This window comes from Oncorhynchus clarkii, chromosome 4 (genome assembly GCF_045791955.1).
Source record: "Oncorhynchus clarkii lewisi isolate Uvic-CL-2024 chromosome 4, UVic_Ocla_1.0, whole genome shotgun sequence".
Taxonomy (NCBI): Eukaryota; Metazoa; Chordata; class Actinopteri; order Salmoniformes; family Salmonidae; genus Oncorhynchus; species Oncorhynchus clarkii.
The window spans coordinates 20,306,465-20,333,867 of NC_092150.1; the positions used below are offsets into that span (position 1 = coordinate 20,306,465).

Genomic DNA, 27,403 nt, shown 5'->3' on the forward strand with positions numbered 1-27,403 from the left:
GCCCAGTTAAAGATTTCACCAAGACCCACAACCTCAGGGGCAGCATTTGTAACCAGAAATTGAAATGACAGAGTGCATTGGATTGATGAAGTAGGTCTATGGGTAATGGATGCTAGTCTCGTAAAATAAGGTGATTTGATGTATAAACATTACTGTGAACATACCTATTAGGTGAGTAACATGGTGATGTTCCTCCTCATCAGCTTGGACCAGTATTTCATCTCACGAGCGAGCAGCCTTCTGTGCGGGCTCACTGAAGAGGTGTCAAACCCTGCCAGAGAGCACTGGGACTCTGGGGAGGTCGCCCACTTCTCAGGTTCAGCCCAAGGATACAAGCCAGCGCTGGCAGCAGAATCTTGAGGACCGTCTGAGTCACAATCTTAATTATCTTCGGGCACATTATGGAGAGCTGCTCGAACATTGTAGTGTTTTGTCAATAGCTCAAATAAGTATAGCCTCTCTGATTAAACCCTATTCCCAATATAATGCACTACTTTTGACCAGAACCCTAAATGAAGTTATATTATTATTCATTACATGCTGGGTCACTCTCCATTGGCTGGATAAGAAAATAAACATATTTTAGTTTGTGTTCACTGGTGTTAAAGAAGTTACGGAGTAACCAGACAGCCATTAGGTAGAACAAAGGTGTCTACTACATTAAAGTGATTACCAAGTATATTTGTATTTGTAATTTATCCCCATTAGCTGCTGCCAAAGCAGCAGCTAATCTTCCTGGGATCCAGCAAAATTAAGGTAGTTTATACCATTTTTAAACATTACAATACATTCACAGATTTCACAACAGACTGTGTGCCCCCAGACTGTGTGCCCTCAGCCCCCTACTCCACCACTACCACATACATTACTAAATCCATGTGTATGTATATTGCGTATGTTATCATGTGTGTGTGTGTGTGTGTGTGTGTGTGTGTGCCAATGTTTGCTTCACAGTCCTCGCTGTTCCATAAGGTGTTTTTTTAATAAATTTTTTTATGTCTCATTTTACTGCTTGCGTCAGTTACTTGATGTGGAATAGAGCTCCATGTAGTCATGGCTCTATGTAGTACTGTGTGCCTCCCATAGTCTGTTCTGAACTTGGGGACTGTGAAGAGACCTCTTGTGGCATGTCTTGTGGGGTATACATGGGTGTCCGAGCTATGTGCCAGTAGTTTAGACCAGACAGCTCGGTGCATTCAACATGTCAATGCCTCTCGTAAATAAAAGTAGTGATGAAGTTAATCTCTCCCTCACTTTCAGCCAGGAGAGATTGACATGCATATTATTAATATTAGCTTTCGGTGTGCATCCAAGGGCCAGCCGTGCTGCCCTGTTCTGAGCCAATTGCAACTTGCAAAGTCCTTTTTTTGTGTCACATGATGCATTTGTTGTTGGCTTATGGTTAGAGTTAGGGGTACAGTTAAAGTGAGGGTTAAGGTTGTGTGTAGTGATTGTTGTTGTTTTATGTGAGTTTTTTTATATATGTTATTTTATTTAACCTTTATTTAACCAGGTAGGCCAGTTGAGAACAAGTTATCATTTACAACTGCGACCTGGCCAAGATAAAGAAAAGCAGTGCGACACAAACAGAGTTACACATGGAATAAACAAACATACAGTCAATAATACAATAGAAAAGTCTATATACAGTGTGTGCAAATGAGGTAGGATACCGGAGGTAAGGCAATAAATAGGCCGTAGTGTCGAAATAATTACAATTTAGCAAATAAACACTGGAGTGATAGATGTGCAGAAGATGAATGTGCAAGTAGAGTGAAAGACAGGGGACGTACTCATCAGTTAGACTTCTCAGGAAGTTGAGGAGGACTGGAGCACAGCCTTTCTCTATATTAAGTGAAGGCATTATAGTCCTCTGAGTCTCCTTCTCCAGCTGCTCAATGATAGACCTCCGGTCCTCGAAGCCACACCGGTGTTGAAATCTTAACTTTCTCTCTTCGTCTTATTTCCTTCACCTGCACTGACTTGATAGCACTGGACAGCATAAGGCTATTTACCCACCTGTTAATTGTGGTAATACTAATAGCTCTGTTAAAAACACGTCCGTGAGCTGTCCTCAGACTCAATGAACTGAGCTGTCATTATCCTTGACATAACAACTACCCACGAAGTCACAATTAAAAGATGTCTAGAAGCATTGTCAATGCCAACAGAACACAAGTCTTTGATATTGAGAGCCTGATCCTACTAAATTTGAATATGTCCAGTTTTGTGCTTGTTAATATCAGGCACTCTCCTCCTGCTCTTATGCATCAACCTCATTCTCGTCATCTCCACATGCAAAAAGTGACACGCACAACACTGCATGGCTCCCATCAAATAGCCAATCCACTCCATGTAAGGCTTACCTAGTTGATCACATTTTATAGGCCAACTCATGAATTAAAAATACATTTAAACGGCAGCCCCGCCACTTGGTTAACTATAGGCTTAAAGCTGAGGAGTGCTCCTGGAGAAGTGTAGCATAACACCTCTCAAATGATGGAGCCATTTGACCACCATTTAAACATGTTTTAAGATGGGATTTAAATGATAAACATCTGTAAATATCACAGCAGTGGGCCTTCTTTAGCCTATCTGTAGCAATTAAGATCAGCAAAGCAGTGGCTTTTTACGTTCAGTAGGCCTAGGCCTACCTTTTTGCAGTGGGGTTCCACATTCCCTTTGATTAGGCCAGTGAAACCCAGCTCAGGCGTGGTCCACATTCCCTTTTATTAGGCCAGTGAAACCCAGCTCAGGCGTGGTCCACATTCCCTTTGATTAGGCCAGTGAAACCCAGCTCAGGCGTGGTCCACATTCCCTTTTATTAGGCCAGTGAAACCCAGCTCAGGCGTGGTCCACATTCCCTTTGATTAGGCCAGTGAAACCCAGCTCAGGCGTGGTCCACATTCCCTTTGATTAGGCCAGTGAAACCCAGCTCAGGCGTGGTCCACTTTCCCTTTGATTAGGCCAGTGAAACCCAGCTCAGGCGTGGTCCACTTTCCCTTTGATTAGGCCAGTGAAACCCAGCTCAGGCGTGGTCCACATTCCCTATGATTAGGCCAGTGAAACCCAGCTCAGGCGTGGTCCACTTTCCCTTTGATTAGGCCAGTGAAACCCAGCTCAGGCGTGGTCCACATTCCCTTTGATTAGGCCAGTGAAACCCAGCTCAGGCGTGGTCCACATTCCCTTTGATTAGGCCAGTGAAACCCAGCTCAAGCGTGGTCCACATTCCCTTTGATTAGGCCAGTGAAACCCAGCTCAGGCGTGGTTCCACATTCCCTTTGATTAGGCCAGTGAAACCCAGCTCAGGCGTGGTCCACTTTCCCTTTGATTAGGCCAGTGAAACCCAGCTCAGGCGTGGTTCACTTTCTCCATTGTAGAAACTGTTATTCTTGGATTTTTTAAATACCTTGACATGGTCAAATAACTCAAGCATAGATTGGTCACTTTTTGTCTAATTTGACACACAGAAACTAGAGGCCTTGAGTAACTTGGTCAAAAATAACTACATGGATTGGCCTATACGTCGCGCTGTTATAAGCAGTCTCGCTTAAACCCTTATATCAAGAACACAGTAGCCTCCATCATTCTTAAATGGAAGAATTTTGGAATCACCAAGACTTCCTAGAGCTAGCCATCTGGCCAAGCTGAGCAATTGGGGGATAAGGGCCTTGGTCAGGGAGGTGGCCAAGAACCTGATGGTCACTCTAACAGAGCTCCAGAGTTCCTCTGTGGAGATGGGGGAACCTTCCAGAAGGACAACCCTCTCTAAAGCACTCCATCAATCAGGCCAGACAGAAGCCACTCCTCAGTAAAAGGCACATGATAGCCCGCTTGGAGTTTGCCATCTAAAGGACTCTCAGACCATGAGAAACAAGATTGAACTCTTTGGCCTGAACGCCAAGTGTCACATCTGGATGAAACCAGGCACGATCCCTAGGGTGAAGCGTGGTGGTGGCAGCATCATGCAATGGAGATGTTTTTCAGCGGCAGGGACTGGGAGACTAGTCAAGATCAAGGGAAAGATGAATGGAGCAAAGTACAGAGAGATCCTTGATGAAAATCTGCTCCAGAGCGCTCAGGACCTGGGGCGAAGGTTCATCTTCCAACAGGACAACGACCCTAAGCACACAGCCAAGACAACGCAGGAGTGGCTTTGGGACAAGTCTCTGAATGTCCTTGAGTGGCCCAGCCAGAGCCCGGACTTGAACCCGATCTAACATTTCTGGAGAGACCTGAAAATAGCTGTGCAGCGACGCTCCCCATCCAACCTGACAGAGCTTGAGAGGATCTGCAAGGAACAATGGGAGAAACTCCCAAAATACAGGTGTGCCAAGCTTGTAGGGTCATACCCAAGAAGACTTGAGGCTGTAATCACTGCCAAAGGTGCTTCAACAATGTACTGAGTGTACATTTGATATTTCCTTTAAGATTTTTTATTAATTTGCTCAAATTTCTAAAAACCTGTTTTTGCTTTGTCATTATGTAGTTTTGTGTTTGATAAGTAAAAAAAAAAAAACGATTGAATCAATTTTACAATACGGCTGTAATGTAACAAAATGTAAGAAAAAGTCAAGGGGTCTGAATACTTTCCAAATGCCCTGTAATGAGTTTAAGAATGATTACCTTCTGCATTCAAATATAACCAACCTACAGCACTAGACTAAACTTCACTTGCGTCATCCTTGTGGTATTGAAAGAACAAAATGTTATTTTTTTATCACATGCTTCGTAAACAACAGGTATAGACCAACAGTGAAATGCTTACTTACGGGCCCTTCCCAACATTGCAGAGAGAAAAACATATAAAATAATATTTAAAAAAAAATAAAATAACACGAGAAATAAATACACAGTCAGTATCGATAACTTGGATACTGGGTAAGTACCGAGTCAATATGCAGGGGTAAAAGCCATTGAGGTAGATACTGCATGTTATGATATATACTATAGTTAGGGATAAAGTGACTAAGGCAGCAGTCTAGATAATAAAACGTAACAGCAGCATATGTGACAAGAGTTAGTTCAAAAAGGATCAATGCAGATAGTCCGGGTAGCTATTGATGAACTATTTAACTAGCTATTTAGCAGTCTTATGGCTTGTTCAGGGTCCTGTTGGTTCCAGACATGGTGCATCTGTATCGCTTGCCATGCGGTAGCAGAGAGAACAGTCTATAACTTGTGGCTGGAGTCCATTTTTAGACCTTTCTCTGCCTGGTTTAGAGGTCCTGGATGGCAAGGAGCTCGGTCCCAGTGACGTACTAGGCTGTACACACTACCATCTGTAGCGCCTTGTGGTCAGATGAGAAGCAGTTGCCATACCAAGTGGTGATGCAGCCAGTCAAGATGCTCTCAGTGGTACAGCTGTAGAACTTTTAGAGGATCTGAAGGCCCATGCCTTTCAGCCACCTAAGGGGGAAGAGGTGTTGTCGTGTCCTCTTCACCACTGTGTTGGTGTGTGTGGAACATGATAATTCCTTAATGATGTGGACACAGAGGAACTTGAAGCTCTCAACCTGTTACACTACAGCCCCATTTTTTATTTTGTGTTATTTAACCAGGTAGCCTAGTTAAGAACAAGTTCTTATTTACAACTGCGACCTGACCAAGATAAAGCAAAGCATTGCGACACAAACAACAACACAGTTGCACATCGAACAAACAAACATACAGTTAATAATACAATAGAGAAAGTCTATATACAGTGTGTGCAAATGAGGTAGCATTTAAAAAATAAAAAAAATATTTCACCTTTATTTAACCAGGTAGGCTAATTGAGAACAAGTTCTCATTTGCAACTGCGACCTGGCCAAGTTAAAGCATAGCAGTTCGACACACACAACAACACAGAGTTGCACATGGAATAAACAAACATACAGTTAATAATACAGTAGAAAAAAGAAAACAAAAAGTCTATATACAGCGTGTGCAAATGAGGTAAGATAAGGGAGTTAAGGCAATAAATAGGCCATGATGGCAAAGTAATTACAATATAGCAATTAAACACTGGAATGGTAGATGTGCAGAAGATGAATGTGCAAGTAGAGATTATGGGGTGCAAAGGAGCAAGATAAATAAATAAATACAGTATGGGGATGAGGTAGTTGGATGAGCTGTTTACAGATTGGCTATGTACAGGTGCAGTGATCTGTGAGCTGCTCTGACAGCTGGTGCTTATAGCTAGCGAGGGAGATATGAGTCTCCAGCTTCAGAGATTTTTGCAGTTTGTTCCAGTCATTGGCAGCAGAGAACTGGAAGGAAAGGCGACCAAATGACGAAATGGCTTGTGAGATATACCTGCTGGAGCGCATGCTACGAGTGGGTGCTGCTATGGTGACCAGTGAGCTGAGATAAGGCGGGGCTTTACCTAGCAGAGACTTGTAGATGACCTGGAGCCAGTGGGTTTGGCGACGAGTATGAAGCGAGGGCCAGCTAACAAGAGATTGCAGGTTGCAGTGGTGGGTAGTATAGTAGTTGGGTAGTAGTTGGTGACAAAACGGATGGCACTATGATAGACTGCATCCAATTTGTTGAGTAGAGTGTTGGAGGCTATTTTGTAAATGACATCGCCGAAGTCAAGGTTCGATGGGATGGTCAGTTTTACGAGGGTATGTTTGGCAGCATGAGTGAAGGATGCTTTGTTGCGAAATAGGAAGCCAATTCTAGATTTAATTTTGGATTGGAGTGTGAGTCTGGAAGGAGAGTTTACAGTCAAACCAGACACCAAGGTATTTGTATTTATCCACATATTCAAAGTCAGAGCCATCCAGAGTAGTGATGCTGGACGGGCGGGCAGGTGCGGGCAGTGATCGGTTGAAGAGCATGCATTTAGTTTTACTTGCATTTAAGAGCAGTTGGAGGCCACGGAAGAAGAGTTGGATGGCATTGAAGCTTGTCTGGAGGTTAGTTAACACAGTGTCCAAAGAAGGGCCAGAGGTATACAGAATGGTGTCGTCTGCATAGAGGTGGATCAGAGAATCACCAGCAGCAAGAGTGACATCATTGATGTATACAGAGAAGAGAGTCGGTCTGAGAATTGAACCCTGTGGCACCCTCATCGAGACTGCCAGAGGTCCGGACAACAGGCCCTCCGATTTGACACACTGAACTCTATCAGAGAAGTAGTTAGTAAACCAGGCGAGGCAATCATTTGAGAAACCAAGGCTGTTGAGTCTGCCAATAAGAATGTGGTGATTGACAGAGTCGAAAGCCTTGGCCTGGTCGATGAATACGGTTGCACAGCATTGTCTCTTATCGATGGAGGTTATGATATCATATGATATCATTTAGGACCTTGAGCGTGGCTGAGGTGCACCCATGACCAGCTCGAAAACCAGATTGCATAGAGGAGAAGGTACGGTGAGATTCGAAATGGTCGGTAATCTATTTGTTAACTTGGCTTTCGAAGACCTTAGAAAGGCAGGGTAGGATAGATATAGGTCTGTAGCAGTTTGGGTCTAGAGTGTCTCCCCCTTTGAAGAGGGGGATGACCGCAGCTGCTTTCCAATCTTTGGGGATCTCAGACGATACGAAAGAGAGGTTGAACAAGCTAGTAATAGGGGTTGCAACAATTTCGGCAGATCATTTTAGGATCCTAACTGCCTGTGTATATTGGTTCCTAACTTCCCTGAAAAGTTGCATATAGCGGGGGCTATTAAATGCTAATGCAGTACGCCACAGGATGTTTTTGTGCTGGTCAAGGGCAGTCAGGTCTGGAGTAAACCAAGGGCTATATCTGTTCCTGGTTTTAAATCATGCTTATTTAAGATGGTGAGGAAGCACTTTTAAAGAATAACCAGGCATCCTCTACTGACAGAATGAGGTCAATATCAAGCCAGGATACCCGGGCCAGGTCGATTAGAAAGGCATGCTCGATGAAGTGTTTTAGGATGGTATCTATGAGGGTGCCCGTGTTTACGGATTTGGGGTTGTACCTGGTGGGTTCATTGATAATTTGTGTGAGATTGAGAGCATCAAGTTTAGATTGTAGGATGGCCGGGGTGTTATGCATGTCCCAGTTTAGGTCACCTAACAGCACGAGCTCTAAAGATCGATGGGGGGCAATCAATTCACATATGGTGTCCAGGGCACAGCTGAGGGCAGAAGGTGGTCTATAGCAAGCGGCACCGCTTGCTATAGCGACTTGTTTCTGGAGAGGTGGATTTTTAAAAGTACAACCTCAAATTGTTTGGGCACAGACCTGGAAAGTAAGACAGAACTCTGCAGGCTATCCCTGCAGTAGATTGCAACTCCGCCCCCTTTGGCAGTTTTATCTTGTCGGAAAACGTTATAGTTAGGGATGGAAATTTCAAGGTTTTTGGTGGTCTTCCTATGCCAGGATTCGGACACGGCTAGGACATCCGGGTTGGCAGAGTTTGCTAGGGCAGTGAATAGAACAAACTTCTAATGGAGTCTAATGTTAACATGCATGAAACCAAGGCTTTTACGGTTACAGAAGTCAACAAATGAGAGCGCCTGGGGAATGGGAGTGGAGCTAGGCACCGCAGGGCCTGGATTAACCTCCACATCACCAGAGGAACAGAGGAGGAGTAGGATAAGGGTATGGCTAAAGGCTATAATAACTGTCCGTCTAGTACGTTCAGAACAGAGAGTAAAAGGAGCACATTTCTGGGCACGGTAGAATAGATTCAAGGCATAATGTACAGACAGGTATGGTAGGATGAGAATACAGTGAGTGTAAACCTGTGCATAGAGTGACGATGAAAGATATATTGTCTCTAGAAATATCATTTAAACCAGGTGATGTCACTGCATGTGTGGGACGTGGAACTTAAGTGTTAACTAAGGCGTATTTAGCAGGGCTAGAGGCTCTACAGTGAAGTAAGGCAATAATTACTAACCAAAACAGCAATGGACAAGGCACATTGACGTTAGGGAGAGTCATGCGTAGCCAAGTGATCATAGGAGTCCAGTGAGTGGCTTCAGGCAGCTAGCAAGCTAGCAGAAGGGCCTTCGAGGGACTTTGCGACGGAAGAAAGTCTGTTGTGGCCCCCTCGTGCTGTGATGTCGGGAGACGGATCAGCAGGGCTCCGTGTTGTAAATCAGGCCAATTGGCAAAATAGGCATAGTGGCCAAAGAATTTGTCCGATGGGCCTCTTAAGCTAACAGTCCGATGTGCTCTAGACAGCTAGCGGGCCGCGGCTAGCAGGTGGACATTCAGTGGACGTCGCGACGGAGGAAACCCCCTCGGGCGGAATTACGTCGGTAGTCCAGTCGTGATGGGTCTGCGGGGGTCCAGGTATTGTAGCCCAAGGAGTGGCTGATGGGTCTCTTCGGCTAACTGACTACTAGCTAGCAGTCAGTTAGCTGGCTAGCTTTTGATGGGGGTTCCGGTTCTTAGGTATGAAAAATTGCAGATCCGTGGGTTGCAGGAGAGTATATTCAGTCCGTAGATGGAAAGTGATATTAAAATATATATGAAATATATACGGAAAAATGATATTTCCACGGGACAAGACAAAATACAAGTCCAACTGCTATGCCATCTTGGTTCCATTCTCCAATTGATGTGGATGGGGGCGTACTCGGCACTCCGTTTTCTGTAGTCTATGATCAACTCCTCTGAGGGAGAGGTTGTTGTCCTGGCACCACACTGTCATTTCTCTGACCTCTTCACTTTAAGCTGGCTCATCGTAGTCGGTGATCAGGTCTACCTGACGTTGTGTCGTCTGCAAACTTGATGGTGTTGGAGTCGTGCGCGGCCACGCAATCGTGGGTGAACAGGGAGTACATGAGGGGACTAAACAAGCACCCCTGACGGGCCCCCGTGTTTAGGGTCAGCATGGCAGATATGTTGTTGCCTACCCTCACCACCTGGGGGTGGCCCTTTAGGAAGTTCAGGATCCAGTTGCAGATGGAGGTGTTTAATCCCAGGGTCCTTAGCTTAGTGATGAGCTTGTAGGGCACAATGGTGTTGACCACTGAGCTGTAGTCAATGAAAAGCATTCTCACGTAGGTGTTCCTTTTGTCCAGGTGGGAAAGGGCAGTGTGGAGTGCAATAGATAATGCATCATCTTGTGGATCTGTTGGGGCGGTATGCTAATTGGGGTGGGCTTAGGGTGTCTGGGATGATGGTGTTGATGTGAGCCAGGAACAGCCTTTCAAAGCCTTTCATTGCTACAGATGTGAGTGCTACGGGGCGATAGTCATTTAGACAGGTTACCTTGGCAGTCTGCTTGAAAAATATAGGTGTTACAGACTCGGTCAGAGAGTGGTTGAAAATGTCATTGAAGATACTTGCCAGCTGGTTAGCGCATGCTCTGAGAATGCGTCCTGGTAATCTGTCTGGCCCTGCAGCCTTCTGAATGTTAAAGGTATTACTCACATTGGCTACGGAGTGAGTGATCACACAGTCGTCCGGAAGAGCTGGGGCTCTCACACAGTCTGGAAGAGCTGGTGCTTTCACACAGTCGTCTGGAAGAGCTGGTGCTTTTACACAGTCCAGAAGAGCTGGTGCTTTCACACAGTCGTCTGGAAGAGCTGGTGCTTTCTTGCATGGCTCAGTGTTGCTAAACATGCTTTGTTATCCAACTGATCTTGTGTCCTTTCCGACCTCGTTCATTGCTGCCCGCATCTATATTATAAGGTTAATTATTTAGGCTACACGGATGATTCAAGGTGGAAGATTAACGCTGCTGCAAGGTTTGTACAGGTAGTCTATCACTTCCAGACCAGGTAGGCCTAGTCTATATGATGCTGTGTAGGCTGCTGTATGACTAGCAACAGTAAATTAAAACATTCTTGTAAACTGGCATTCAATTCATGAGACGCCATAGCCTACACACAGAAACGGGCTCTCCTATAATCAAACTCATGGCTCCTGACAAATAAGATATCAAAATTGTGCTATTCCTTACTGAGGCACTTATCACACAGCTAGCACATTACGTTCTGAGAACCATATGCTTCTTCGAGTTTGGTGTTTCTTCGAGTTTTGTGAGTTTTGTGAGTGTCGTTGACCCATGGTTATTTTGCACACAACCTTCCCACAACGTTCTGGGAATGGTGCTGGATAGTTACTTGGCTTTGGAACTTTCTCATCACATTTAAGAATCTTGACAAAATAACATTATTTTCTTGGTATTACTTTAACATAATGTTTCCTAAAAGTTCAAACATGGTTACATTTATTTACATTTTTGGTCATGTTATAGGAATGTTCTCCATCTGGTTTGACATTGGGAATGTTCTCCAATAGTTCAGAGGATGTTAAGACAAAACGTTCTCCTGTGAGAATTTCAAAACTTCAGCAAAACGTTTCCACCAGGTTTCTTCATGGTCATGTTCTCAGAATGTTTAGAGAACGTTAAGAAACAACTTTCTTCTGTGGGAATTTCAGTACTTCAGCATAACAATTTCTGCAGGTTTCCTCATGGTTCTATTTAAAGTCATGTTCTCAGAACATTAAGAAAACTTTCCATCGAAACCACAAGAAAGCATTAATAACGTTGAAATAACGCTATAAGAATGTTATTTAAAAACATATACATTCCATTCTCAGCGTCAACAAAACTCTCTCTGTCCTCTATCTTGTTCAGTGTGTTCAGGTGTGTTGGTCACGCCCATTATTTACACGCCTAGAACAAGCAAAATGTTCACTTCTGTTCTCAGAATGTTAAAGTTTTACCAGTCAGGAAACGTATGGCTTCGTTCCCAGAACCAATGGGAAAGAAAAAGCGTATGTATTCACAACCTCCAAAGAACCAAATGTAGTAGTAGGGCAGGGGTTAAAAAAAACAGAACTTCGAAAAAAACGACATAAAAAGCACATTAACTATATTTTTGAGCATATCTTATAGAATCACATAGGCCTACCTTACTGTCATCCTCCATATCTCAATTATGTTGAAGGAACATCAACATCAACTTCTGTTTCGAGTAACTTTGTTTTAATCAGGCTGCTTCTTCTCCAATAGTGATCTCCTGCCTACTGAAGTTCATACATGAAGTTCACTGCCCCTATCTCCCCTGTTATATGTCCACATACTGTAAGTTCTCCAAAACTGTAAAAGTGTTATTTGGAAACAAAGTAGAAAATTAGTATGTGATGATTTATGCAATGTCTTCACCTCAGACACATATCTACTATGTAGCATGAGCAGCACAGAAGGGGGAAGGGGGGAGTAGAATTCCACCCCATGGCATGATCCTTACTATGGGAGAGCTGAAATGTCAGGCTGATAAAAAAGACTGAAGGACTTGTGAGAACAATATACTGCTCTACTTTCTGTCCTTTTTCCCTCCTCTGTATGTTACCATGGCAGCAGGGTGTGCGTAGCAGTCATGTGAATAGGAAGCTGATTGGATTAAAATACTTTGTGTGATCAGGGGTCAGGAAAACTGCACACACACTAAACGGATTATATATATATATACAGACACAGGCAGACACACACACAACATACGTACATACACATTCACGTTAAGTTCACAGCGCATAGCATCCAAATTTAGTCCACAGTGACATAGACACAATAGGCAATGCATGCCCCGCTTACTTCATTAAAGACGTTTACTGCAAAAAAGACTTACAAACAGGGGAATAGGTACCCTTAGTCCTTCATGTCTCCTGCACTTCTTACTTTAAAAAGCAGCAGCACCTTGAAATGTATGACATCCGAGCCACAGTCTGTAGTCCTTGTTTGAGTGGAAATTCAATGACAGATGGATATTTCAAGCTTATGAAACATGGATTCAGTCCAGACCAGGAGCCTTACTAGACAGGATGTGATGATATAAAGGCCCACACACACACAACTGTCCTGTGTAAATTACCCTGAGTTTAAATGTGCATGTGACCCTGAAACTTACATGGAGTGGTATCAGTTTTTACTATAGTAGTACAAGGCTCTCTATTTTAGTTCTACAACTTCAATATAATTATATTTACTATAATGGAAAAATATGATTTTAAAAACTATTGTCACCCACTGTTATGGATGATGTATGATGTGACAGTAAATGGGAGTTCCTCCTTTCCCCTGGTCAGTATTGAATAATATCAAAAACAATCAATGTCATGCAACCAGTGTGTCTCATCCCAGCTGTCTTGATGCTTCCCTGTCCCTTCCTGTTCCTCTTCTCTCACACTCCCTCCCATCCAGGCACATGGAGGCAGCAGCTGTACGGCAGTGGACGGGGTCGTAAAAGCGAGGGCCGAAAGAGGAAGTAAGGGGGACCTTCTGAGTTATTACCCTCCAACGTACACACGGGGGCCTGGGAACTGTCCTCTTCTCACAGAGGACCACGGTGCAGCGTGGAGCAGGGCTGTTCTCCGGCCTGCTTCCCCCATCACCCTCTGTGTACTTTACCACCCCATCACAAGTCCACAGCCGTCATAGTGAGGCATGAGAGTATACAGTATGGACAACAAGACAGCGTTTTCTCCATAATAAAACCATTTGCTTACCATTGCTTTACAACAGATTTGTTCCCACCATGATCACATGCAGCTACTGTGTCTGTTGCTGTGTAGCCCTAAACACACAGCAAAATGGGAGAATTTATGGCAAAGTCACAGGCCTGGCAACAGAAATAGAAAATGTGCACTATGTACTTTATGTCTGAATCGGTCAGATATTAGGTCACTGTCTGCCATTATATTGGGTACACCGAGATACAGACCATTTACAATTTCGCCTGACTGTGGAGGCCTTTGGTTCTTGTGTTGAGAGGGTCATGCACCATCTGAGTTTATTAATAGTGTCCTATGTGGATCCCTGGCCTCTTCTCTGAGCTAGAATGGTGAGGTGTGAATACAAGTCATGCCTGTCCTCTAACAATCTCCTCTCCTCCTTATGATACAATTAACCCCCGCCTGGAGAAACGACAGGCTCACTCACTTTACACTATCTCTAGGCTAGTGGCAAAGCCCCACATTTATTTTTAGATACCCATACCCAAGGTATAACAAAACACAAGCATGTGTGTCCATATCTGTAAGGTCTCTTTGTAAGGTCTCCCATGTACTGCAAAAGTGGTTAAATTGATAGATATTCAGCGCTGTATAGTTCTGCCTGACAAAAATGCATACAGTTACATTGTTTTTGATGTTGTGACTTGTAATTGGCTCTAAGAAAACTAAGTGGGCTCAGACATGTTCCTTCAATAATTTTGAAAATGTATCCTCTAGTCTTGCAATTAAATCACCTGTAAATATGTTTTTTATTTATTATTGTGTACAACACTCACGCCTATAAATACTGTTGGTGTGAATAATTTTTATTCTGAATCCAATATGTCCAACATGATTACACTCAAACACGGATTGTAAGTAGCCCATGTTAGTTTTGTATTGTGTTATTCTGTCTTTAAAATGGTTTCGTAAGGCTCTTGGTACATTTTATCTAGGACTATGAGTGGCACTGCCATGACTCTGTTGTGTTTGAATAGCCGAAGCCAACTAGTTTTTCAATGTGTGTTCCTGCTTTAATCTCATTCACACACTTACAGCATATCAACAATGGTAAATTTCACAAAATATAATAACAAGCCTTTCATGACACGAGCACACATTAGCGTAACCAAGTTACAGGAAAGCAACCATAGTACAACAGTTAACTACTCTAATAGTTTACATGTATAGCCCTCTTTACCCTACTACAACTAAGTATGCAAGGTTGATTCAAAGTCTTTGAGGTGACCAGGACATGAGTGTGTCCTTAACGGGTGTGGAGACAAAGTAGCCAATGGTGGTTGTAGTTCTGGGGCCTGACCAGCAGCAAGTGGTGGTTGTAGTACTGGGGCCTGACCAGCAGCCAGTGGTGGTTGTAGTTCTGGAGCCTGATCAGCAGCAAGTGGTGGTTGTAGTACTGGGGCCTGACCAGCAGCAAGTGGTGGTTGTAGTTCTGGGGCCTGATCAGCAGCCAGTGGTGGTTGTAGTTCTGGGGCCTGACCAGCAGCAAGCGGTGGTTGTAGTTCTGGGGCCTGACCAGAAGCCAGTGGTGGTTGTAGTTCTGGGGCCTGATCAGCAGCCAGTGGTGGTTGTAGTTCTGGGGCCTGACCAGCAGCAAGCGGTGGTTGTAGTTCTAGGGCCTGATCAGCAGCCAGTGGTGGTTGTAGTTCTGGGGCCTGACCAGCAGCAAGCGGTGGTTGTAGTTCTGGGGCCTGACCAGAAGCCAGTGGTGGTTGTAGTTCTGGGGCCTGATCAGCAGCCAGTGGTGGTTGTAGTTCTGGGGCCTGATCCGCTTGCACAGCTAACTGGTCATTCTGTACAAGCTGCAGCGACAAGGATAGTATCCTTTCTGTAAAAGTGAAAGGGCTGTCACAAACATACTTTTTTTATGTTGAATGTGGCAAAAAGTCTTGCAGGTCACATCCTACATATTTCTTTATACTCCTTTGGAAGTCAGATAGGATTATAATTTGGCTGATATTAACTGTGGGTGGTTGGCATTGATTGCGGACTGGAGCATGCCCAGCAGGAGATGAGGAGAGTAACTGAACCGGTGAGGGTGAACTCAGGTTAATTAGAGGTTACTTGGAGTGTAGGTCATAGATTATGACTAAGAATCGTTGGTTGTGAGGGACGAAGCACAGCTCCACACACATATACATTTGAAGATGATCCCTGGGCTTTGAGGAACAGTAAAAGGGTTGCAGAGCAGGTGGATCTGATGAAGCATGGTCCAAAAAGACCACTATCTCACAGTCAATACCCAGCCACCATAAATGATCACATACAGCAAGTTTTACCATCCTACATTGCCTATTGTTTGCCATAAATGGCATGTCCGTACAGGCATGTTGGGATTACTGTAGTTTCCCAAACCAATGCATGAGTCACCCAAGCTTGAAAGCTCATTCTTCACGTGAGTCCAGTTCAAGTGTAACATGGGCTGGCCAGCCAGGGTTGGTAGCAAAATAGGTACATATGAGAACAATGCACGGCAGAACTTTCCAGACAGCATTTTGGCTGTGGAATGGCCTCCTGACATGTGGCAGTCCAGTTCCATGGTGTCTCTGTCTCTAGTAACTGCCTGAGGGGAGGAGTGATGGTGGAGTGGGCCTATCATGGACAGTTCTGGGAGATTCAGGATAACATTGACATTTGGGAGGTGCAAGTCCTATGACATGAAGGCCCAATAAGTTGATGGTATTTCTTATCAAATGAGTGTCAGGTTGTGTGTTGGTTCATTGTAGTGAACCATGGCTTGTCATGTGTGGTTGCACCCTCCACATACACCATAACTGTCACCAAGTCAACATATATGGCAACTCCAGGCCAGACAGTCAGGATAGTGGATATGATTGTCTGGAAGAAGCAATGCGGCACATCAACCTGGTCAACCTGCACCGGAACATCCTAATGTACATCACAAATGCAGTGAGCCAGCATAAGGTCATGTTGGATTCAGGCAAAGATGTATTGGACTAGAAATGAATCAAAGCTCACTTCTAAATGATAAGGGAGGTGACTTAAGAGCCCAATCATGGAGGGGCAAGTTATACCACAGTGGGGGCAAATTGTAGAGTTAGGGAGAGGATGTTAGAGTCCAGGGTTGGATTTTCTTACCTTTCGTTGGAGCCTCCTAGTTGTTTTATTGATCCTCAAAGAGGCTTGTGACTAAGAATACTTGGTGTTGCCATGCCAAGCTGTTGGCTGCCTTTTTTTATATATCCAGATAAAGGTGTTTGAGTGTATATGGTGGGCATATTTGATTCTTAACATACAGTAGTTGACACACACAAAGATAGTATTGAGTACAGGTCAGAAGTACAGTACACAAATCTGAAAAATGTCTCTCATTTAAAACATGTACAGATACAGGTGATTAAACAACCATTTAATGGTAATGTGGCAGCCATATTGGATTTGGAGTCAAATCTAGGATAACATATTTGCAAGAGTAGATGCTAAACATATAACATCCACAGAGGAACCTTTGACTGGGAAAAATGACAATTTTCAGTGTCTGAGCCCACTTGCCTTAGAGCTGGTTACAATGGCCATAACATCAAAAAACATGTATTCCTTTTTCTCAAGCAGGACCATACCACAGTAGGTTGGTGGCACCTTAATTGGGGAGAACGGGCTTGTGGTAATGACTGGAGCGGAATCAGTGGAATGGTATCAAATACATCAAATGGTTTCCAGGTGTTTGATGCCATTCCATTTGCTCCGTTCCGGCAATTATTATGAGCCGTTCTCCCCTCAGCAGCCTCCACTGGCACCATACAGCACTGAATGAGAGCAAATTTGAACAGCAACCAAAAAGTGAGGTTTATATTCATCATAAATATTCATAGTTGATATTTCAGACTATTGTATCTGTGTGTTTACAGGTCTATGTTTACAAGATGCATTAAGATATCCTAATGTTGTTGTTTGTGTATGTAGTGCAGACAGCTGACTACTTGCTCATTTTTTGCAATATCAGAGCTTGCGATATTGGGTTACATGAGCTTAGGTCACTCACCACCCCTCCAGCCAGGCATTATTCTGCACTGTTTGAGTTAAAGGGGTGTGTCAAAAATATATATCACTTTAACCATTTTTTAAATATTTGTATTTTAATATGGGAGACCTTAGTGAAAAACATGGCTTTGTTATACCTCGGGAAGGGGACTATCAAAAACCAAAGCCCTGGGCCTCCCGGGTGGCGCAGTGGTTAAGGGCGCTGTACTGCAGCACCAGGTGTGCCATCAGAGTCCCTGGGTTCGTGCCCAGGCTCTGTCGTAACCGGCCGCGACCGGGAGGTCCGTGGGGCGACGCACAATTGGCCTAACGTCGTCAGGGTTAGGGAGGGATTGGTCGGTAGGGATCTCATCGCGCACCAGCGACTCCTGTGGCAGGCCGGGCGCAGTGCGGGCTAGCCAAGGTTACCAGGGGCACGGTGTAGCCTCCGACACATTGGTGCGGCTGGCTTCCGGGTTGGATGCGCTAACACAGTACGGCTGGTTGGGTTGTGTATCGGAGGACGCATGACATTCAGCCTTCGTCTCTCCCGAGCCCGTATGGGAGTTGTAGCAATGAGACAAGATAGTAGCTACTACAACAATTGGATACCACGAAATTGGGGAGAAAAAGGGGTAAAATAAAAAATGTTTTTAAAAAAAAAAACCTTTTTGAGCATTGGCTACTAGCCTACTCAGTGTGTCAAACTCACACGCACAAGTACAAACACACACACATGCACTCATACACACACCGTTGCATTCACTTGCACAAGCCTGATAAACACTCGCCACTGACTTACAGCACCGGTACCATTTTATTTTCATTTTTTCTCTCTCTTCCCCCTCACACTCCCTTCCTCTCTCACATTCGCACCCAGTCAGTGTGTTAGTGTGGTTAAAATGTCATGGACTATGGTAAATTAGTTTGACCTCAGTGTACCCTGGGGCTAGAGAGGCAGGGGGAGGGATCTGGCACTATGAACTCCAACTTCAGCCCATATACCAAGTCAAATGACTCCAACATACACATGCATTTGTTATGGTGTATTAAAGAGGTCCTGGTATTGACCTCAGGACTCCCCATATTATTCCTCTAACTAATCTGCTCCAGTCACATCAGCTTCAACCCTACCACCCTACAAGCAGACCTGGACCCTGTGGCAGACAGTTCCACATTTCATGTCTTTGAGCCTCCGGGTCATAAATATTACTTTGAGAAATAAACCCTGCAGAACCCAGCTCACACTGCTGGGGCCATCCTTTTCCCACAGTGCAGTATAAATAGCCCAGGATAGAGTAGGGTGGGGTGACGGCAGGGCCGCTCAGGGAAGATCCCATGCACAGCAGAACATTCTAGCCCACCTGGCCCTGCCAGCACCCAGGTCACCTTTCAGGACCTATTCCTCCTCCACTTCCCCAAAGAACCTCACACCTTCAACGTGCTTCCCCGCCGACCACTGCTTTCTCCACATCCCCCTTAGCAGGACCCATTCTGCGGTTCGCGCTCACTGACCCTCTAATCCCGACCACTGCTTTCTCCACATCCCCCTTAGCAGGACCCATTTGCTCTGAAGGTATCCAGCCTATATCCTGCCTGCCTGGTCACTGGGTCTGCGGTTCGTGCTCACTGACCCTCTAATCCTGACCACTATGGAACACCATGACTTGGCACGTTGGCGCGCCAATGACAGCACAAGCACAAGCCTCATGCACTGCTAACCAACTTGTTCTGGTGAGGTCTTGAAATAAGCAGATTTGCATGCATGAACATCAAGTGAAATATGATACTGTGTGCTGCTGTAGAACCTGATGGAGTTTTGTATGGTATTTTGTAATAGGTCATATCTCAATCAGTGTGTGGAGACAGTACGGAGACCAAGGTCTCAGGCCGCATCTCTTATCTAATGGACATTTACCCTGCCCCCAATGGACATTCATCATTGTTACAGTTGTAAATATGTATATACAGTATATATATATTATTTTTATTATTGACTTCTGTTTTTGACCTGCACTGTTGGATTTCCGAGCTTATGAGTTCCACTGCGTTTCCACAATTACGTTTGCGACCCTGTGCATGTGACTAATAAATTAATCTAATCTAAATGTCAAATCTTACAGGAAGGTCAACAAAAATAATGCTGTGGTAGCCATCCTGGTTGTGTGCCTTGAATTCTAAATAAATCACAGACAGTATCACCAGCAAAGCACCCCCACACCATCACACCTCCTTCTTCATGCTTCACGGTGGGAACCACACATGCGGAGATCATCCATTCACCTACTCTGCGTTCCACAAAGACACGGCGGTTGGAACCAAAAATCTCAAATTTGGACTCATCAGACCAAAGGAAAGATTTTCACCGGTCTAATGTCCATTGCTCGTGTTTGCCCAAGCATTTATTTGGCCTGCAATATCTGAGACTGGTAACTCTAATGAACCAACCTTTGTGATAGAAGCTGTTTTTCAGTCTCTCCAATTTTGATGCACCTGTACTGACCTCGCCTTCTGGATGATAACGGGGTGAACATGCCGTGATTTGGGTGGTTGATGTCCTTGATGATCTTTTTGGCCTTCCTGTGACATCGGGTGCTGTAGGTGTCCTGGAGGGCAGGTAGTTTTCCCCAGGTAATGCATTGGGCCTCCCGGGTGGCGCAGTGGTTAAGGGCGCTGTACTGCAGCACCAGCTGTGCCACCAGAAACCCTGGGTTTGCGCCCAGGCTCTGTTGTAACTGGCCGCAACCAGGAGGTACGTGGGGCGACGCACAATTGGCATAGCATCGTCCGGGTTAGGGAGGGCTTGGCCAGTAGGGATATCCTTGTCTCATCGTGCACCAGCGACTCCTGTGGTAGGCCGGGAGCAGTGCACACTAACCAAGGTTGCCAGGTGCACGGTGTCTCCTCCGACACATTGGTGAGCCAGCCTTGGTAGTGTTGTGTATCGGTAGGACGCATGACTTTCAACCTTCGCCTCTCCCGAGCCCGTTTGGGAGTTGTAGCGATGAGACAAGATAGTAGCTACTAACAATTGGATACCATGAAATTGGGGAGAAAAATAAATAAAATTAAAATAAAATAAATTGTGGGATAGAGTTTTTGCCTGCCTGGTGACAATAGCCCAATACGAAAGAGAGTTCCAAAATTCTCTGACAATAACAGTTCGTTTTCAGTTTCCCCCTCCTCACTCAGACCACTCCCAGACAGTCCTAGAAAAATTTTTGCTTGAGAAATTGCAAAAAGGTATTTTTGTTTCTTTTTGACTACTTTTATTGAAAACTATCACAGTAAGGTACTTAATTGTTACCTAGAAATCATTTGATATTGAGATAAAAACGGCTGCATTGGGCTTTTAACATTGGCTGATGTAAGAAAACAGTTGCATCCAATGCAGTGTCCACTCACTAAATATCTGTTCGGTGACAGAGGGCAAATCTTGTCTCTCATCTACTAGGATCTTGTAACTCATCTAGTCCTCTAACTGATAGCCACTGTATATCCACAGTATAGCTGTCTGTAAGTCTAAACAGGTCAGTGACAGGTCGGTGAGAAAGGGGTCATAATCTTCCCTAAATATACCCGTCGCTTCCTGTCACCCGGCTCCCATTTCACTTGAAGCGACATTAAGATGGGTGATGTTTCCGGCATGGTGTGCGTGAGGGGGGGGGGGGGGGGGGGGCATCGACACTTCAACACTTTAGGTCCACTGTCCTGTGGTCTTTGATCTTTGTTGGTCTCTGTTCTGTCGACCAGTCTAGGATGCCACAATGAGGGGCCATGTTTGATGAATGAGGTTAATTAAATAACGCCAGCTATCACTAACTGTATAACTATTTATATCCGTTTGTATGTATTCACCTCTGTTTAGTGGATCAGTCCTAGGCGACATGTTTTATAGATGAGTGTAGTGAATTACATGTAAACAACTCCACTAGCCAACTAAGCCCCTACAGAACGTTACTTCCTTCTAGAATGACAACCGGTGATTTGGTTTCCCACGGTTATCAAATCAGGGTGGGGGAGTTGTGGTGTGAGGGGGGGACCAATCCACGGCAATTACTCTGCAGCCCTTTATCTGCCCCCTGACACCAATGTCCATCGCTATAAATCTATTGTCTGACAGCTGGAGTATTCCTGATGATCACTACACTGGTGTGAACTGCACTGCTCCAATATCGATTGACAAACACACATGTTGAATCTCCAGTACTATACATACACAGAACTATACAGAACATTTCAATATTTATTGGCCTACATCTTCCTTAATTGAACAGATCAATTTCTTTATCTTAATAGCTTGTATCCTTGTTTTGCCAACCCACATCAGGAAGTGGGTGCTACGGACTCAAAGACAATTTGTTCAGGTCATCCTTTGTGACACTGCACTGTTCAATCAAAGACTCTGAAGTGAGTGGGGTAGTTTCCAGCTATATGTCCTTGGTTATTAAAAATATTTGAGTTTTTTGTGAGAACAGTACTTCATGAGCATGTGGCAGCCAGACACCAATGCACCAAAAAAAGGATTGAAAAAATGTAAGCAGAGAGACATAAAGCAACCCGTATTCTAGTAGTACATCCATTGTTCAGAGTTGATGCTGAGGTATGATGCCATGTGTTCTAGCTGACCAAGTAGGGGTTTTCCAACTCTATTATGATGTATTTATTTATTTGATTTATTTTCTCTTAAGTCCCTGCTTCTTTTTCATCAGTGCAATAGTAATGAGGAACTGCAGTAATCGACTAGTTCTGCACATGGCTAAGCTAGAGGCCCACACTCTCATACACACTTCGGAAGGCCACATCCGGAGTTACATCATATGAATACAGTACACTAGACAGTGACCGTATGTAATGTTTCCTTTTACATTACTTTTGACACATATGACCGCAGACTCCATTGTGAAATGTATATCATAGTACCTGTTTAAGTCTGTGTCATTTTCATGTAACTTGGGATTTTCACATTTGGGATAGAGTGTATTTTCACAAGGCCAACTCATGATTTACCATTAAACTCTTTTGATATTTTTTACTTGCATGAATTGTTTCTACAGCAGTGAATTTGTGTCCTGGCTGTTAAAAGAGAATATATAGTGTTTCATGAAGCCAGATGGGAGAACAGAGAGAAAGAGAAATGGATGTTACTGTAAATAAAGGAATAGAAGGCGAGCAAATGTGTGATCAGTTTTGTTCGTTTTTTTGTGCTTTACCTAACATTTACCCTGCAGCCTTAAGGCTTGTCTTGACATTGATTACAGCAACAATAGAGTTAGGTTGAGAGAATCCTGTCGGGAATCCTGGTACGGCAACTGCAACGCCCACAACCGCAAAACTCTCCAGAGGGTGGTGCGGTCTGCCCAACGCATTACCGGGGGAAAAACTTCCCGCCCTCCAGGACACCTACACCACCCGATGTCACAGGAAGGCCAAAAAGATCATCAAGGACATCAACCACCCGAGCCACTGCCTGTTCACCCCGCTATCATCCAGAAGGCGAGGTCAGTACAGGTGCATCAAAGCTGGGACCGAGAGACTGAAAAACAGCTTCTATCTCAAGGCCATCAGACTGTTAAACAGCCACCACAAACATTGAGTGGCTGCTGCCAACACACTGACACTGACTCAACTCCAGCCACTTTAATAATGGGAATTGATGGGAAATGATGTAAATATATCACTAGCCACTTTAAACAATGCTACCTTATATAATGTTACTTACCCTACATTATTCATCTCATATGCATACGTATATACTGTACTCTATATCATCGACTGTATCCTTATGTAATACATGTATCACTAGCCACTTTAGCTATGCCACTTTGTTTACATACTCATCTCATATGTATATACTGTACTCGATACCATCTACTGTATCTTGCCTATGCTGCTCTGTACCATCACTCATTCATATATCCTTATGTACATATTCTTTATCCCCTTACACTGTGTACAAGACAGTAGTTTTGGAATTGTTAGTTAGATTACTTGTTGGTTATTACTGCATTGTCGGAACTAGAAGCACAAGCATTTCGCTACACTCGCATTAACATCTGCTAACCATGTGTATGTGACAAATAAATTTGATTTGATTTGATTTGATATAAAGCAGGCGAGAGGTGGTTAGAATGGGATGGGAGGCCAAAAGTCTGTGTAACCAATAGAGAGTCCCGACTGTAAGAACAAACATAGTCTGTCCCACTGGGTAAAGAAAGTTCGTAGTCAACAAAGAAACTCATCTCATATGTATATACTGTATTCTATACTATACTGTATCTTAGTCCAATGCCGCTCTGACATATATGTATATATATTCTCAATCCATTCCTTACTTAGATTTACGTGTTTTTTGGGTATATGTTGTGAAACTGTTAGATATTACTGCACTGTCGGAGCTAAAAGCACAAGCATTTCGCTACACCCGCAATAACATCTGCTAAATGTTGGGTTGTGCCGTGGCGGAGATCTTTGTGGGCTATACTCAGCCTTGTCTCAGGATGGTAAGTTGGTGGTTGAAGATATCCCTCCAGTGGTGTGGGGGCTGTGCTTTGGCAAAGTGGGTGGGGTTATATCCTTCCTGTTTGGCCCTGTCCGGGGGTATCATCGGATGGGGCCACAGTGTCTCCTGACCCCTCCTGTCTCAGCCTCCAGTATTTATGCTGCAGTAGTTTGTGTCGGGGGCTAGGGTCAGTTTGTTATTTCTGGAGTACTTCTCCTGTCTTATCCGGTGTCCTGTGTGAATTTAAGTATGCTCTCTCTAATTCTCTCTTTCTCTCTCTCTCTCGGAGGACCTGAGCCCTAGGACCATGTCTCAGGACTACCTGGCATGATGACTCCTTGCTGTCCCCAGTCCACCTGGCCGTGCTGCGGCTCTAGTTTCAACTGTTCTGCCTGCGGCTATGGAATCCCGACCTGTTCACCGGACGTGCTACCTGTCCCAGACCTATTATTTGACCATGCTGGTCATTTATGAACATTTTAACATCTTGGCCATGTTCTGTTATAATCTCCACCCGGCACAGCCAGAAGAGGACTGGCCACCCCTCATAGCCTGGTTCCTCTCTAGGTTTCTTCCTAGGTTTTGGCCTTTCTAGGGAGTTTTTCCTAGCCAATGTGCTTCAACACCTGCATTGCTTGCTGTTTGGGGTTTTAGGCTGGGTTTCTGTACAGCACTTTGAGATATCAGGGCTATATAAATAAATGTGATTTTTGATTTGCTAAACACGTGTATGTAACCAATACAATTTGATTTGATTTGATTTAGGTGGAACCCCTGATGAGATCAATTTGCTCTCCCTGGTCCCAGCTCTTTCATGAGGGGTCAATAGGGACAGACGGACGTCCTGGATTTAATGTCTATGGTCCCAACAGCAGGGGTCCTGCAAAGTTTCTCTAACAGGGTGTGAAAACAAACAATGGGATGAGCTCTGTGTTTTCAGTCATGAGTCAGTGATTTACACCTGGATCAGAATGATGTGACCATAATAGCCTGCAATAACTGTTGTTAGTATCTGTGAATATAAAGTCATTCAGTTTATTGTTATATTGGAGGTTAAATGATACCAATAAAGTGCTGCTCTTGTTCTCACACCTCATGATGGAAGTAGGCTATGATATCACAAATCACAAGACAGCGTGTCTTATACTGTATGACAAGGCCTAAAATTATTCAAACGTATAGCCTATCACACCATATAGGGTAGGCTACCAGATTGCACTGTGACTGGAAGTTTATTGATGTTGCTTATTTGTTTACTAATCTGGTTATTGAAAGTAATATTGTTCATCAAAACAACATTGACAGTAAACACTATGGTATAGTTATTGAAGGGAAATATTCTGATCACCTTCATGAGTCACAAATACCAGTAAACCTGCCAATGAGGGCAACCTGTAGTAAGTAGTACAATTAGGAAAGTGTGGGAGTTAAAAGGCTGAACGGAAAAGCGTCAACATCTAGGCCCATGTGGGGAGAGAAAAAAATCTACGAACGGGTTAAATTTCAGTCATACGAAGCTTTGAGAAGTAGAAAATATGTGAAAATTCCTCCGCCGCGGCGACAGAGAAAAATAAAAGTCGAAAAGTGGAATTCTAAAACAGTTCCACAAGTACAAACACAAAAATATCTCAGTAATCAATTTGTAATGCGATGTTGGTTTGGTGAGTGTTAAAGTGTACTTTCAAATGTGCCGACACTCATATATACTGCTCAGATAGATCCTCCTCTGTAACTTCTGCGGAGGAATAGATTTTCCTCTGAGTGACTTCAGCGACGAGGTGAGGAGTGAAGAAACGGAATACAGTCTTTTATAGTAAAATAGAAACAAAAACGAAGATTTTAAATTAAAAACAGACGGGGACGAAACAAGGGGAACGGGGCCTTTATTATTTTAACTCCGTAATAATATTGTTCTTGACGACACATTTAGAAGTTTAGTTCACCTAACTGGAGACAGAGCTCAGCCTCGCGCTGGCGACTCTATGTGGATTTTACAGAAAATATGGGCCAATTACCCGTTTTCTCTTCGGGCAAAGTATTAGTCATCGTCGTCTGCTGTGTTCGACTTTCTTTGGGTAAGTTACTGAGATAAGTTTTGCTTTTGATACATTTCTATGACCTAAATCGTATGCTCTCGCTAATTACTTAGCATCTGTGCTGGCATGGGGCGAAGCATCTGCACACGCTTCTGCATAATAACAGGGGCTGATTAAGCGACTTTTGGATCCAAAGTAACACATATCGACATTAATACTTTGTCACGTGCCTCTTAAGCATCAGTTTAGTGACTTTGTAACAATTAAAGTAGACAGTAGCAGTTCGCGACAAGGTGAAGAATAGGAAAAAGTTACAGCACAGATGTACTGTTTTATTTGGCAGTTTATTCTTTAGAGTACATTGTATACGTCTATCTTAAATCTAGTGTAACCGACAGTACACACACACACACTATCAAGTAAGATTTGTGGATGGTGTTTAATTACAAATGATATTTAGTTGCTACAATTTAGTTATTGACACCTATGCTCGATGTCTCGCAGCGCTGCCCAGATGTTAGTTAACCAGCGCGCTCGCCCAATATATTTAGGGTGAAAGGAATTCAAAATGGTTTTGTTGTGTTAGCTACAAATAAATATATATTTTGTCATTTGAGTTTGATGGAGTATAGATTTGACGTTTTTGTAATTGTTTTGTTAGTTTTGGGCGTGTTTTTAATGCTTATTGCTGATTGGCTACTTTTGGCTCATATTTTTTTATGACAACATAACTCATATTGATGATAATCACAATTATCATATTATGATAATTGATAATCACAATTATCATAACTCTAATACAGTACTTTTAATCGTTACACAATGAATAATTGGGCTAATAGCAATGATACCATACTGAAATTGTTACTATTACTATCTGCTCAGCACTATTATTGTTCCTTTGTGATAGTTCCCAAATTCAACAAAGTACTGCTACAGACTCAAAGTCATAGCACAGAAATGGTGGTTAATAATAAAACACATTAATTCCAGCCAGGTAAGGGACATTAACATAAAAGTGATTACATGAGCCATGTTTCTGCCTCGACCTCATGTATGCATGTGACAATCATTTCTCACGTTTGGGACAGAGGCCTGACACAAAAGAACACAAGAAAACGTAAAGCTGCTGCATGCAGGAGAAGAAGTGGGTGGAATGTTCCTGTTGGTGTTTCACATTCCTCCCTCTTTCTCTCTCTCTCTGACCCTCTCATGCTTTCTCTCTCTCTCCCTCTCACACACACACACTCACTCACTCACTCACTCACCCAGCCACTCTTACAGCATAGAAATTGGCTGTTGCCTCCCTATTGTGTCAAGCAGATGATGTCCCTTGAGGATGAAGCTTCTGACTTTTTTTGTGGCACATGACTTGGTGCTGCCTGCCTGCCTCCACTGCATGGGTCCATGGCTGCATGTATTTACTCAGTCCTGACAGCATGCCTGTGC

At 43.8% G+C, this 27,403-nt stretch overlaps 2 protein-coding genes across 4 annotated transcripts in view; both read left to right on the plus strand.

The window, feature by feature from the left end:
* LOC139406573 (ral guanine nucleotide dissociation stimulator-like 1) overlaps positions 1-27,403 on the plus strand; it is a 407,527-nt gene that overhangs the window by 180,172 nt on the left and 199,952 nt on the right. The gene's annotated exons all lie outside the window — the stretch shown is intronic.
* The window catches only part of LOC139406572 (neurogenic locus notch homolog protein 2-like), a 56,084-nt gene continuing 54,358 nt past the window's right edge, over positions 25,678-27,403 (plus strand). For all 3 annotated transcript variants that reach the window (XM_071149301.1, XM_071149302.1, XM_071149303.1), the window contains exon 1: positions 25,678-25,993. In XM_071149301.1, the coding sequence (XP_071005402.1) occupies positions 25,921-25,993 (73 nt within the window). In that variant the 5' untranslated portion in view covers positions 25,678-25,920. The remainder of the gene's footprint in view (positions 25,994-27,403) is intronic.